Source organism: Sinohyriopsis cumingii, chromosome 5 (genome assembly GCF_028554795.1).
Source record: "Sinohyriopsis cumingii isolate HCF-2022 chromosome 5, ASM2855479v2, whole genome shotgun sequence".
Taxonomy (NCBI): Eukaryota; Metazoa; Mollusca; class Bivalvia; order Unionida; family Unionidae; genus Sinohyriopsis; species Sinohyriopsis cumingii.
The window spans coordinates 20,153,459-20,168,622 of NC_142965.1; the positions used below are offsets into that span (position 1 = coordinate 20,153,459).

A 15,164-nucleotide genomic window follows, 5' to 3' on the forward strand; every position below is an offset into this window, starting at 1 on the left:
GCATTTCCATGCACTGTGACCAGGAATTTTCATAAAAGGGATGATCACTTCCCCCATTTTCAAATTCGCAGTCTCCACAAATGTCCGTATTATATATTGTTTCTGCTGAGAAGGCAACATCACGTTTAGCGAACGACCTTGGATCTGATGCCTTTTTCCCCTTTACATGGTCCTCTCTACAAGTTATCTTCATAATCTTCTCTGGCTTTCTATTTATCGTTTTGTCCTCTCTACAAGTATGTTCCTTTTTTCTTCTGCATTACTTTCTGTTTTGAATCCTTGGCTTTATTCCGTTTCCTACCACTTGCCTGCACAGTCCTATCACATTTGCCTTTTATATTTGTCACCGTGTTTCTTTGCTTTTGCTTTTCAATAATAATCTTTTTATACGGTGATGGTGTTAAGTTCATGGCTGATTTTGCTTTTCCCTTTCGCTGACTGGATATTCTAGGTTTCGGCGAACGTTGAAGCAATATGTTCATAATTCGTTATGAGATACCCCCAAGGCAGCACCTGCCATTCTTCCAGCAAGAATAGCTTCATCAAAAATTTCCCAATTGCCAGATTCCTCGACGATCTTTATTTGATTCAATCAGCAGAGGTGACATAGGTATTACTTGTTGACATGCATTAGGCCTGTATGACATTGGCTGAGGTTCATCAGTTACCATAGAAGGAGCGAAATCGTCATTTGTGAACTTATTTGGATTACGAGGCCAAAACCCGCAGGCTTCAAAACCAGTGACAGCTTTATGTAAACCCGCACATCTGTTATATGCTGCCGACAAATTTCCAGCAACTTCAAATGCGTATATTCGTCTTCCTGGAATGCTTGTCATCCAATTTCCAGACTCCAATTTGTAAACATTTTTTAGTGCCTTGAAAAAAAATTGACACCAAGAGTGTATGTGTGTGTGTTGTTTGGATTTTTAACGTAGCTTTAACAATTTTTCAGTCATATCGCTACGATGTCTGCAGTGTAACAGTTTATAGTGATGTCTTGCACTGGGGTATCATGCCGCAGACATAAAGCATGATGTCCCACCCAGTCACATTATCCTGACATCAGGCCGACCAGTCCTAACACTAACCTCTTAATGCTGAGCGCCAAGCGAGGCAGCTGTTAGACATCAAGAGGCTTAAGCCGATGTGTGCAATGGGGAGGAAAGCTTTCTCGCGTGGAATTTCATACATTTGGACTTATGGTAGAACTTTTAGGACTATTTGGAATTTAATTCACACTAACGTAAAGTTTCACTTTCTGTTCTAGGAAAATAATATTATTTGTTGAAATTTACAACACTTTTTTAATTTTATTTTTATCTTTTCTGTTACTTAGTTTAAAACCATTGAGGCGTCAAAATTTATTTTAATAAGATTTAAAATCAGTTGTTTCAAGGTCGCCTCTTATTGGTGACGAAGAGTAAGATTTTAAAATTATTAATGAAAAAGTAAGTGAGAAACATTAAGATCGAATAATAAAAAAGTATATTTTGTGATTTCAACTGAATAAGCAGATTATATAGTAAATATTTAATCTGTCATAGATAAATGGCACCAATGAAATATCTCGCTAGCAAGTTTGTACAGAAGCCAGAACATTAAGTGAAAATATAACTCTCATTTACTTGGAAATTTCGTAGCGAAGGACATTGCCGCTGGCTAAAATGTCCAAATGGACAATGCCACTATCTACTGGTGCAGGAAATTTTCATTTCCATTTATAGATGATTCACAACAACAAAAATTATTTGTTTTGTTGACACTCCTTGGCCCCGTCCCAGCATATGTGGCTGGTTAGGGTCCTAGAAGTGACACCCTGTCTATTACATTGTTAATTTTTTTTTAAACTTTCTTAACAGACAAAAAGTGATTTGTCTAACAACGGCAGTATTTTTTCTGTTCTTTTTTATGGCGAGGGGTTCTTGATGTTGAAGAAAGCATTACAACAGTCTCCAAGTGCTGTGCAACAGAGAGAGAGAGAGAGAGAGAGACACACACACACACACACAGATAGACCGACAGACAGACAGCGACATATACAGAGAGAGAGACAGAAAGAGAGAGAAGCAGTAGAAGTAAATTAGTAACATAATAGTGATAGTAGTGAACGGTCAGTAAATATTTTTTCAATACAACATTGCACTAAATGTAAATAGATAGGTATAGTATAGGCTATATAAATGTAAATAGAGAGGTATAGTATGGGCTATATAAATGTAAATAGAGAGGTATAGTATGGGCTATATAAATGTAAATAGAGAGGTATAGTATGGGCTATATAAATGTAAATAGAGAGGTATAGTATGGGCTATATAAATGTAAATAGAGAGGTATAGTATGGGCTATATAAATGTAAATAGAGAGGTATAGTATGGGCTATATAAATGTAAATAGAGAGGTATAGTATGGGCTATATAAATGTAAATAGAGAGGTATAGTAGGGGCTATATAAATGTAAATAGAGAGGCATAGTAGGGGCTATATAAATGTAAATAGAGAGGCATAGTAGGGGCTATATAAATGTAAATAGAGAGGTATAGTAGGGGCTATATAAATGTAAATAGAGAGGTATAGTAGGGGCTATATAAATGTAAATAGAGAGGTATAGTCTGAGCTATATAAATGTAAATAGAGAGGTATCGTATGGGCTATATAAATGTAAATAGAGAGGTATAGTATGGGCTATATAAATGTAAATAGAGAGGTATAGTATGGGCTATATAAATGTAAATAGAGAGGTATAGTATGGGCTATATAAATGTAAATAGAGAGGTATAGTATAGGCTATATAAATGTAAATAGATAGGTATAGTATAGGCTATATAAATGTAAATAGAGAGGTATAGTATGGGATATATAAATCTAATTAGAGAGAGTATAGGCCAAATAAATGTAAATAGACAGTGATATTATAATTTATAGAAATGTATATAGTGATATTATATGCCAAATAAATGTAAATTGACAATGATAGTATACGTTATATAAATGTAAATAGACAGTGAGAGTATAAGCTATAGAAATATAAATAGTGATAGTATATGTTATAGAACTGTTTAGAGACAGTGATAGTATCGGCTATAGCTATTTAAATAGACTGTAACAGTAAAGGCTATAGAAATGTAAATAGTGATAGAATATAGAAATGTAAGTCGACAGTGATAGTATAGATTATAGAAATGTAAATAGACAGTAATAGTACAGGTTATATAAATATAAATATACAGTGATAGTATAGGCTATTGATATGTAAATAGTGATAGTATAGGCTACAGAAATGTAAATAGACAGTGATAGTATAGGCTATAGAAATATAAATAGACAGTGATAGTGTAGGCTATAGAAATGTAAATAGACAGTGATAGTATAGGCTATTGATATGTAAATAGAAAGTGATAGTACAGGCTATTAATATGTAAATAGTAAGTGAGACTATAGGCTATTTTTATGTAAATAGACAGTGAGAGTATAGGCCATAGAAGTGTAAATAGAAAGTGATAGCGTAGGCTATAGAAATGTAAATAGTGATAGTATGGACTCTAGGTATAACATGTTAATGAGAGATACAGCTGAGTAATTTCAAGGATGAAATTGTGCGTCGGGAAGTTTATATTATGACATAATACAACGCTTTTTTCGTTGGCGTTCCGCACGCCTACAATGACAGATTGAACACGATATGATTTGAGGTTTGTCATGTGGGGATTATTGATGGTCCTTATGTCACCATTCGATAGCGTGTGAAATCCGCAAGAAAGATTACAATTTTGTGGTAAACGTTAGAAGAAAAAACGGTCGTGTTTTGTTTTAAATGTATTGTTATACTCGTATTTCGTGATTAGTTTCTATCTTGAACAGAAACATATAGGTTTGTGTGTGTACTCGCATGCAAAAGATAACGTTTTACATTGTAAACACAATTTGTTATAGGGAATGTCACATATATACACGTTTTTTGTTTACGAGTTTTAATAATCAATACCATACAACATTTCCGATAAGCTTGTCTTCTGCGTTTAATTTAAATATTTGTTTTTCTTTGTTTTTCTTTTGTTTAATCTTAGTGCCTTTTCCCAGGACACACAGTGTCAGTCGACCTGGGCTATTCATGGCGGGTATCGAACTCGTGTCAAATCGATTATGAATCAGGTACAATACCAACACAGCCACCTCGGGTTACCCAAACAATAGAATAAATATTAATGGAATAAACAATTGGTTATCATTTGTGGATGTCAAGACATACTTTTAAAACATGGCTGAAAATCGCAGATAATATCCAGTCTGCAATCGAAGGATGTTCTTAGACTCACTTTTCATTAGTTATCTTTTGTTTTGTCTCCTTTCTTTCTTTTTCATCCAGAAATAAAAAAAAAAAACGTAGAAAGAAGCTCGCCAGACATTATGCGTTATAGAGCTGCTGTATAATTTCTCAATACCATGTCGTGGATACGGGCCTTTTTGCATGTGCAGAGATGTGTGAAGTTCGAAAAGTTTAGAATTCGACGATAATGTGACATTAAACTAACTGAAATACTCAGGCAGAACACGCACAGAAAAATTCAGTGAAAACTGATGGGGTTTTTTTTGTTTTTTGTTTTTAAATTATTTTTTTATAAAATTTTTGTTACAAATGTAAATGGATGAGTGATGTCGAATCTGGTATCGTGCAATGGTTATATAGATTAGGATGGAGACTATATATATAGTGTTGAGATATGATGTTATATTGCTTAGGATGGGGACTGCATATACAGTGTCAATATGATGTTATATTGATTAGGATGGGGTCTGCATATACAGTGTTGAGATATGACACTTTATTATATGCTCATTTTTTTCTCCATTAACATTACATTGTCAGAATCGTTCAGTATTACCCGATACTGAATTCGCGTGCAAGTACACATATTGCATTCACGTACGTGCATAAAGGAACTACTTTCAAAGAAAAAGCGTCCATCCAAATAAACAGAACATTTTACAAAAGACAAAACATTTGTCAACACAAAAATGTCCAATGCGTATGATGTCACATCGTTTAATACGGTGCACAGTAGCGGTAGGAGTTGGCCTACATCACATCACTAAACATTACATTGTTGCGATATTTTTGTGAATAGAACATTACTGGATGCAGAAACAGACATATTTACTGTAATGTATTTGTGACCGGGTATTTGCAGTATTTGATTTGGAACATTAGATTGTACAGAAGACGTAAACAAAACTCTGAGTCGGACTTACAATACATATTTACAACGTAAATATGCTGTGGTTGGATAACGTTCTGTCAGTTCGGGAGACCGGTTTATGTCTACATTCCCCTGTGAACAAAGGTGACTTTATTTACTTAAGTTCACATTTAAACCAAGCTTGTGGGTGGATTCCATGCTACAGATATACCACCCATCCATCCCCACTCTCAACCTCGTTATCATCTAAGAAATACCGGTAGTTTTACTTGTTGTTATTGTTCTTGTGTTGGGGTTTTTGCCATGTTTCATGTTATAATATGTTATACTTGACATAACAAACCACTGTGGGGGTAAATTGGCAATATTGAAACAGACGAGACGAGACCATTTTTCTCCAATTCCCTTTTCCGAGTCAAATCAAAAAATGGCGGCCAAAAATGTTAAATGAAAGCAAAAAGTTCCAGAAGGCAGGGGTTATGGGTTTTTTTTGACCAATCAGAATCATTTAAAGTCATATGTTTACATGTATAATATAAAAAATATTAAACTGCACACATTATAGGCAAAGTATTGAGATATGACGTTATATTGATTTGGATGAAGACTGCATATACAATGTTGAGATATGACTTTATATTGAAACTGATATATGTTTTTATCTTGCTTTTTAACGAGTTGATTCTTTTGTTTAGTCATGTTTAACGGGATAAACTCAGCTTGATCTTAATCTCAGCTTGATAATAATCTCAGCTTGATCATAATCTCAGCTTGATCATAATCTCAGCTTGATCTTAATCTCAGCTTGATCATAATCTCAGCTTGATCATAATCTCAGCTTGATCATAATCTCAGCTTGATCATAATCTCAGCTTGATCTTAATCTCAGCTTGATCTTAGTTGCTTACATTTATTCTTTGTTTCCTTTTCTTACTCCGCAAAACAAAGCTGTTCGTTCTTTTGTCTTTGTTTTCATTTTTCTTATCTTTTTTTCCATAAAACTTGTTTAACATCTTGTTTCGGATTTGCCACCAAATAGTGTCAGCTACATCGTGCATTAATCTTCAAAATCATTAAACAAGAGTGGAAACTTTATGACTTTGTATTTTGATCTTGAAGCAATCGATTCCAGTAGATTTTTCATTCTGGCTTGAAACGCCAAATATATCAAGAAACTCCTAAGTAATACATTAAGAAAAAAACAACAACTAAAATTGCAAATCAATTTCATTACATTTTAAAATGAAAATTGTTTTTTTTTGTTGTTTTGTTACATGAGTGGTGCAATCCCCAATATTTATAACGTAGCGGTGTCCGAGACCAAACTCATGTTTAAACTCAGGTTTAAAACGTATATGACGTGGGGGTCCGGATGGTTTCTGGTACGCTGTAGAAAACACTAATCTATGCGCTTGAATAAAGCTGTATTTAAAGTGATTTAGATAAAGTTGGCATATAAGCAAACAAACCAAAGGCAATGTCATTGCTTGATAAGTGTAAAACAAATCATGATAGAAAGAGGAACAAACAAAATCTCCTTAGTTTGTGAGACAGGGTCAGGAAATGTTAGTTCATGAGACAGGACCAGGAAATGTTAGTTTGTGAGACAGGGTCAGGAAATGTTAGTTTGTGAGACACGCCAGGAAATGTTAGTTTGTGAGACAGGGTCAGGAAATGTTAGTTGGTGAGAATGGGTCAGGAAATGTTAGTTGGTGAGAATGGGTCAGGAAATGTTAGTTGGTGAGAATGGGTCAGGAAATGTTAGTTGGTGAGAATGGGTCAGGAAATGTTGCAAGAAAAAAACGTCTTAGGCTTCAATATTAACTTGTTTCTTGACCGTGTGGTTGATATGGGTTTTTTAAAATTAATTTTTTGACTTTCTATAAATGGTTCTGTTTTGCATTAATTAAAAAATGGAAGACACATGAAGAATACACAGGAATTTAACGATTGTATGTGCGACACGTGTGTGTGTGTGTGTGGGGGGGGTTTGAGAAAGTACTGTCACATAATTCTTGAAAAATATCATATATCTGCTGATGTTCCTACGTGTTCAGCTCTTGGTAAAAGTTGTGTCTCTTTTGACATGTTTCAATTCATTGAGATTAAAGTTATGTCTCTTTCGACTTGGTTTAATTCATTCAGGTCACGCTATTTATAAATTTCACTATTCTGTGTCCTTTTTAAGTTCATGGGGACCGCAGTAACTGATTTGATAGAGAATCGGACTCGCAATCCAAGGACCGCACGCTTTATACCCACCCAGGCCAGCCCGGGTCGGCTGCCCCGGAGCGTCTTTGGGAAAGGTACTTAGCTCCCACGGTATGACATGGCCATGTCACGCGTTAAATGTACTATTTAAAATAGAATACACTCATAACATTATTGCGTGTAGTATAGAGGAAAAAGATATGATTTTTTTATGCTGTTACCCCGCTCCCAATTTGAATTTGTTGAGGTGTTTAAAATTCTGACTGTTGGCACTGTAAAATGATGCCGTTTCCTACAATGTTAGATGCCAGTGCATGATTGATGTTGACTGTGATGTGTTATTCATGGATTACGTACAAACTACTGATGTAATTCTGAGTTATGACTTGATATTGAAATTGACCTGATTCTAACACGTATTGTTATATATATTTAGTTTAATTGTTTGTTTGTTATGTTTTTGTATATATTTTATTCCATTACATGTTGTAGTAATGTAACATTATCTGCTGGACTTGACCTTGTCCAAAATTAAATTCAGTTCTGTTTGACCAGATTGATTTTTTAAAATTTTTAAATTTATTATTTCATTGATGTAAACAACTAATAATAACTTTATTATTCTGTATGTGTAAGGGCTTATTAACCGAATTATAATTCAGGTAAACATGTTGATTTGGGTCAGGGTTTTGGAGAATCCAAAGTGAATTTTATAGGCTATTATGTTTAAATAAAAAAAGGCTCATAAAATCATGCTAGAAAGTTATTTTCCATTAGGAAATGGTTGTTTTTAGAAAATGCTAATTTGTGCCCTGGGGTCAAGCAGAGAACTATATTATCTTGTGACTGTAGGGATTTTACTAGTCGTGCTTTAAAATCTGGCACTTTAAGTTTTATCATGTTTTGTCCAGTTTGGGCTGAATTTTATTTTCTTCAAATTATTGAATTCAAGTGATTCTTTTCTCTGGAAATACAAAAGTGCTCAGAAAAAATTCTTGGAAAAACATTCATTGGAATTTATAATGAATTCAAATCTGGAATAATATTTCTGTGATTCTACAAGAGACTATTGACACATCAGTACGACGTAGACCACAACAGACAAGTCATCGCCTTCAATTTTAAATCTCATCGAGACTTGAACTGAGTTTTATTCAAGACTTTTATTACAAAGACTTGTGTATTTAATTCTCGGATCATTTATGGATTTAATTCGCTATAAACTAAGCTCTTTTTCTCATTTTTCACTTTGTATTCTAGAGAAATAAATTATTTGTTAAATTTTACAAAGCTTGTCTCCACTCTTTTCTGTCATTTATTTTAAGAGCATAGGCTCGTAACAGTATTCCTTATTTAATGATCCATATGCTAGCACTTGATGACTCCTTTAACACTAACCCTAACTCCTTTAACGAAACTCATAGGTTATGACAACGTTAAAAAAATACAAAACATTACATTTGAAAGAGTGCCAGTCTTTGAATTGCCCGTAAATTCCATGTAAACAAAAAAATTAGTATAAACAATCATGCAATTTTAATCCTAAACTCCACTTAAGACAAAATGCAATAGAGTGGGGTCCGAGACCAAACTACACTTAAGACAAAATGTAATAGAGTGGTCCAAGACCAAACTCCACTGCAGACAAAATGTAGTTTGAGTGGGGTCCGAGATCAAACTCCACTCCAGACAAAATGCAATAGAGTGGGTCGGAGACCCAACTACACTTAAAGCAAAATGCAGCAGAGTGGGTCCGAGACCAAACTCCACTCCAGATAAAATGTTATAGAGTGGGTCCGAGACCCAACTACACTTAAGACAAAATGTAGTAGAGTGGGGTCCGAGACCAAAACTTCACTCCAAACAAAATGTAATAGAGTGGGTCCGAGACCCAACTACACTTAAGACAAAATGCAATAGAGTGGGTCCGAGACCCAACTACACTTCAGACTAACTTATTAGAGTTAGTCAGAAACCAAACCCCACTTAAGACAAAATGCAATAGAGTGGGTCAGAAACCCAACTACACTTAAGACAAAATGCAATAGAGTGGGTCCGAGACCCAACTACACTTAAAACAAAATGTAATAGAGTGGGTGCGAGACCAAACTACACTTGAGACAAAATGTAATAGAATGAGTCCGAAACCAAACTCCACTTCAGACAAATGTAACTGAGTGGGTCCGAAACCAAACTCCACTTCAGACAAAATGTAATAGTGTGGGGTCTGAAACCAAACTCCACATCAAACAAAATGTAATAGAGGGAGGTGCAAGACCAAACTCGTGTTCAGGCTGGATTAAAATACTATGTAGAAAATACTATGCTGTGCTACGATTTAAATAACACTGGCATATAAACAAACAAATGGCAGGTTAGGTAATCGTTTGATATTTATCAAACTAAAATCGTCATAGAGTGAAGAACATACAAAGATTCTTTAGACTGTGAGACTGGAAATGAATTTGAAATAGTTTTTGTAAGCTTTAAAATAATTTTCTTCCTGATATTATAGAAATGATGGCCTAAACTGAAAAACGAGGCACATGTAAAGAAATAACAACGACAATAAAAACAGAAAAAACGCCGCCCATATTGAACGGATGCCAGTGATGACGCCATGAAAATATTATAGATTATGTTCTCATTTGAGTTGCGTGTGTGGGTGTGTGTGAGAGAGAGAGAGAGAGACAGACATACAATCAAACAGACAGAGAAACAGACAAACATAGAGATTATTACGATATAGTTATTGGTATTAAATTAGATGGCATGGTATTTATTACCATTCACATTTGATCAAGTCTTGATAGATCTCGTTTGACTTTACTTCATCGAGATCAGTCTGTACTTCATTTTATCGAGATCAGGCTGTTTTTTTCATTTCATCGAGATCAGGCTGTTTTATCATTTCATCGAGATCAATATGTACCTCATTTGATCGAGATCAGGCTGTTTTATTGTTTCATCGAGATCAGGCTGTACTTCATTTCATCGAGATCAATCTGTACTTCATTTCATCGAGATCAGTCTGTTTTATCATTTTATCGATATCAATCTGTACTTCATTTCATCGAGATCAGGCTGTTTTATTGTTTCATCGAGATCAGGCTGTACTTCATTTCATCGAAATCAGGGTGTTTTATAATTTCATCGAGATCAGGCTGTTTTATCATTTCACTGAGATCAGGCCGTACTTCATTCATCGATATCAGACTGTTTTATCATGTCATTGAGATCAGACTGTACTTCATTTCATCAGGCTGTTTTATCATTTCATTAGTATTTTGCATTCTAATATCATAACCTATACAAGGAAGGTATTATGAATTTTTGTGTACACCGCGTGTGCGTAATTTGTATTAACAACAACCATTCAAATGGAGATACTTTATTAAAAAAATAACATTCTAGGAAATGATAAGTACAGTGATGCAAAATCAATACAGTCAAAATGAAAAGGAAAGAAGACGGATTTACACAGGAATGAAATATTGCACTTTGATCGTGCTTTTGTCATAGCATTGTTATCACTCTATCAAGCACATTTATTTTCACCTACATCTTATCAACACGACAAACTATTTCGCCCAGTACAAAATCGGAACGAAATATATAGAATGGAACTAAAAACGAAACCCGATATTAAAATTAAAGTATAAATTTAGAGTTTGTTTTAAAAATAATAATAAAATGTTTAGTTTTTAAAACATTATATGCAACTTTTTAAAATTTAATAACTTTGCTACGGCCATTCATGCAGTGTGTATCATTCCAGTATTCATGCAGTGTGTAATCGATTCTAGTATTCAAGCAATAATTGATTTCCAAGCTTAATGATTTCATATTTATTGAAAAATATGGACTTCAGATTTCATAATTACATGTTGATACGGAAAGTTCAGAAGTAAATAATTATTTTAAAAACGGTTTTCAAATATTGTCAAAGCATAATAGAAGGGTGCATAAATAAACAAGAACTTCCTTTCAGGTGTTAAGAATCCCTATAGTTTTCTGCGTTGTATTATGCGATTTTAAAGATTCACAATGCCTGTTGCAAAGGCTTGGTAAACAAAAATGAAGATTATAGTAAATTCAAAGAGGCAATACTTGGAATTAATACATTTTAGTCTCTACTTTAAATGAAACGTCTTTTAGGGAAGATAAAAGAGTTATAGGGCTATGCTAGATGTCAACATTTCATATTCACTAATATTATAGTGGCATACCCTCCACATGTCTAATGTAATTATTTGTTTGCTTTTTCAAATGATTTTGTTGCTTTTTAATTGGACATCTCTGTGAAATTGTAATAAGCGATATCCTCGATATATGTTGAAAGAAGATATTTGTTCAGGCATTAAAAATGTAATCATCTATAAATTCTAACTTTCTAAATAATGTTACTCCAACAGTTGCCAGTGTCTTCCCGTTTTACATAATTTATTTCTAAGAAATAAACAGTATCCGATTCCCTAAATGGAAGAGATTAATTGGCACGTTCCAGTACACAATATCCCTACCTATAAGTGGATTTGATGCCTTTGAAAAACTGCAGCTAACGTGCGTGACTTGCAAGCATTTAAAATTATCTGAAAGCAACTGGCTCAGCATTTTATTTTAATATAATTGTCACCATTTCATCGAAAACTGTCAAACTATCACAGGCATTTCCATCAGGAGTTTCAAATATGTTAATGATACAATCGCTGACGAAGATAAAGCAACCAGTCTAAATAGATGGATTCTGACATAGAAGAGTTTGACAGCGGCGACGCGGCTCTTGATTCTAGGTATTCCAAGATGGCCGGAACAAGGTAGATTCGATCAAATTCCGCTCTCGTTGCTGGGGCGGTGAATTTGGGCATTTTCAACCCATCGCTCGGGGCAAGAATGCTTTCTTTCGTTGTAGACATTGAACTTTGGGCTATTATTTGACTGTTATTATCTACTGGTTGGGTCGGCAATAGAATGCGATCGAAAGGAGTCACTTCAGGTACATTTAAGGTGCCAGTTAGTTGCTTGGATCCCAATACTTGCTGAACTGGGTCTATCTGTTTCTTCACTGGTATTTGCTCTGGAATTCTTGCAGGTTCGATAACAGGGTTGATTATTGGTGCCATTTCGGGTCCAGCATGAAGCTGTGAAACTGATATTGGATCTGGTTTAACTACCGGTTCTGGTTTCACAGCTGGTCTTGGTACAGGTAAGACGAGCCTTTGTACTGGATCTGGAATTGGTGCTGGATTCTCAGTCGGCTTCGGCACCTGGACAATAGGTCTAGAATCTGGTCTTCCTGCAGGCATTACAAATGGTCTCAGAACTGGCTGTTCGGCTGTGGTTTGGGCTGTTATGTCCTTTCTTATCGCCGTCGTGGTGGGTGCCAAAGGAGCTGTTCCAGAAGGATCGTCTGGAAACACTTTTTTGACCACGGTTCCAATGTTCTGGGATACTGACGTATCGACCACGGGCACCTTATCAGCGGGTCTGACGACAGGGCCACCACTGCTGGCGAACTGGACCCCGAGAGCTGGCGCATTTACAATGGGAGAAGGGCCTGAGGATTTAACAGCAATGGGTCCAGGCTCTAAGTTGTTTGTCGGAAAAAAGATATTCACGTCTTGTGGCTGATGTTTATCTACCTTGGCCGCAAAGACAGGGTCCACGCTGAAAAGAGACTTCATGATGGCATCGCTGGGGGCTGGCTTCAGAACATCCCTCGTTCCTGTAGGACCTTGTTCTTGGCGCACATCTGTAACGAAAGCGAAATTCAAATAAAAATATAATGACTACTTTTGTCAACTTTACAGCAAAAGAGTAATCCCAGTGTTTATCTTACTTTATAATTCATCTATATCCCATACAAATAAGTATAAGTCAACTTGTTCGATGCCTGGAAAAGTTCATATCCGGCTCCAGAAGCTCAACTTTTCAAAGCAAGTCACACATTTGAGAGAGAGAGAGAGACAGAGACAGAGACAGAAAGAGTTTCTGAAAGTTCTAAACTCTCAGCGTTTTTATGTACTGTCCTCTGGCAAGCTGACTTTCATAACTGATAAAGCTTTGGCATCAATACAACATCACAATAATTTTCCTGAGGTTATTGAAATGCGCCTGAGTTTGTATTTATAGTTTTAAACACTATATTATTAAACAAAGATGACTAAGGAGTTGACTAAAGGCCATTCAGGTCTTTTATGACGTTCTGAGCGTGGAATAAGCAGCCTTGTAGTGTTAGGCTAAGAATTTGTTAGCGTGGAATAACAGCCTTGTAAGTGTTAGGCTAAGAATTTGTTAGCGTGAAATAACAGCCTTGTAAGTGTTAGGCTAAGAATTTGTTAGCGTGGAATAACAGCCTTGTAAGTGTTAGGCTAAGCATTTTAAAGCGTAGAAAAAGCAGCCTTGTAAGTGTTATGCTAAGCATTTATAAGATAAAGTATGTAGCAAACATACTAGCGGCAGAATAGAGTGGATCCAATTTGGTTATTTAAATACTGATTTTACAAATGAAGATACATTTTTAATGTGTCAGTTAAATTTAAATTGTCAGTCTAAGTAGTCATCTCAATAAATCCATCTAGAAGAAAACAATGTGATACAATTTGCATTTGGATTTAAAAAGAAGTAATTTCTTTAAATTAGAAAATGTTAGCTTTATAAAACAACGAATAACATCTATCATATTAAAAATAGTATTTAGCTTAAAAATAATTTAAATAACAAATCTGAAGAAAACAAAAATTAAAACTGCTGTGGATGTAAATGACAAGAGAGAACTATTCCAGCTTACTTTGTGCAATTGAAACTGCAACTATGAACATCGAAATTAACACCGTCTTAGTATCCATTGGCCTCTTTCCTTATTTGACTGATTCTGAAAGTTAAAAAAAGGAACGATAATTGACGTGAAGGTTACGATACTTAATTTTCTTTTTGTCTTGTGATTGTGTGAGATGTTTATTTAACTAATAACGCAACGCACATGGGTACATAAGTAACTACTAAGGCAATGCACATGGGTACATAATTAACTACTAAGGCAACGCACATGGGTACATAATTAACTAATAACGCAACGCACATGGGCACATAATTAAATAATAACGCAACGCACATGGGTACATACTTAACTAATAACGCAACGCACATGGGTACATAACTAATAACGCAACGTACATGGGTACATAATTAACTAATAACGCAACGCACATGGGTAAATAATTAACTAAAAACGCAACGCACATGGGTACATACTTAACTAATAACGCGACGCACATGGGTAAATAATTAACTAATAACGCAACGCACATGGGTATATAATTAACTAATAACGCAACGCACATGTGTACATAATTAACTAATAACGCAACGCACATGGGTACATAATTAACTAATAACGCAACGCACATGGGTACATAATTAACTAATAAATCTAATGAATATATCCATTGGTGAGTTTAAGTTTTTTTTAACGAGATTTTATCATGAATGACAAACGCTTATATCATGTAGGAGTTTTGATAAGCAAATTAAGATTACACAATTACCTATATCAAATACCTATATCAAATACCTGTATCAAATGGTCTTCGCTCTCCTGTCTGTTTATCCTCCCTGTAAGCTTGACTTAGTCACTATGTGACGGGCGTATTTATATCGCATGCAGGTCACGCGTCGAGTGGAAAAAACAATAATTTGTCGGAATGCCTTCATGTTTGATGGATTTGCAGGCTTACGTCCAGAAAACTGAGGTAA

General features: G+C 35.0%; 1 protein-coding gene and 1 long non-coding RNA gene across 5 annotated transcripts in view; one reads left to right on the forward strand and one right to left on the reverse strand.

Moving 5' to 3' along the window:
- LOC149798746 (uncharacterized) overlaps window positions 1-15,164 on the forward strand; it is a 126,792-nt gene that overhangs the window by 21,176 nt on the left and 90,452 nt on the right. The gene's annotated exons all lie outside the window — the stretch shown is intronic.
- Window positions 10,785-15,134, reverse strand: LOC149798747 (uncharacterized). Of its 2 annotated transcripts, none has more exons than XM_089957622.1 (3): window positions 14,983-15,134; window positions 14,200-14,283; window positions 10,785-13,161 (listed from the first exon to the last, which is right to left on the reverse strand). In XM_089957622.1, the coding sequence occupies exons 2-3, from the start codon at window positions 14,255-14,257 to the stop codon at window positions 12,104-12,106; spliced, it is 1,116 nt and encodes a 371-aa protein (XP_089813748.1). In that variant the 5' UTR covers window positions 14,258-14,283; window positions 14,983-15,134; the 3' UTR covers window positions 10,785-12,103. The 2 variants fall into 2 exon arrangements, with proteins under 2 accessions (XP_089813748.1, XP_089813749.1); XM_089957623.1 differs by lacking the exon at window positions 14,983-15,134 and adding an exon at window positions 14,957-14,981.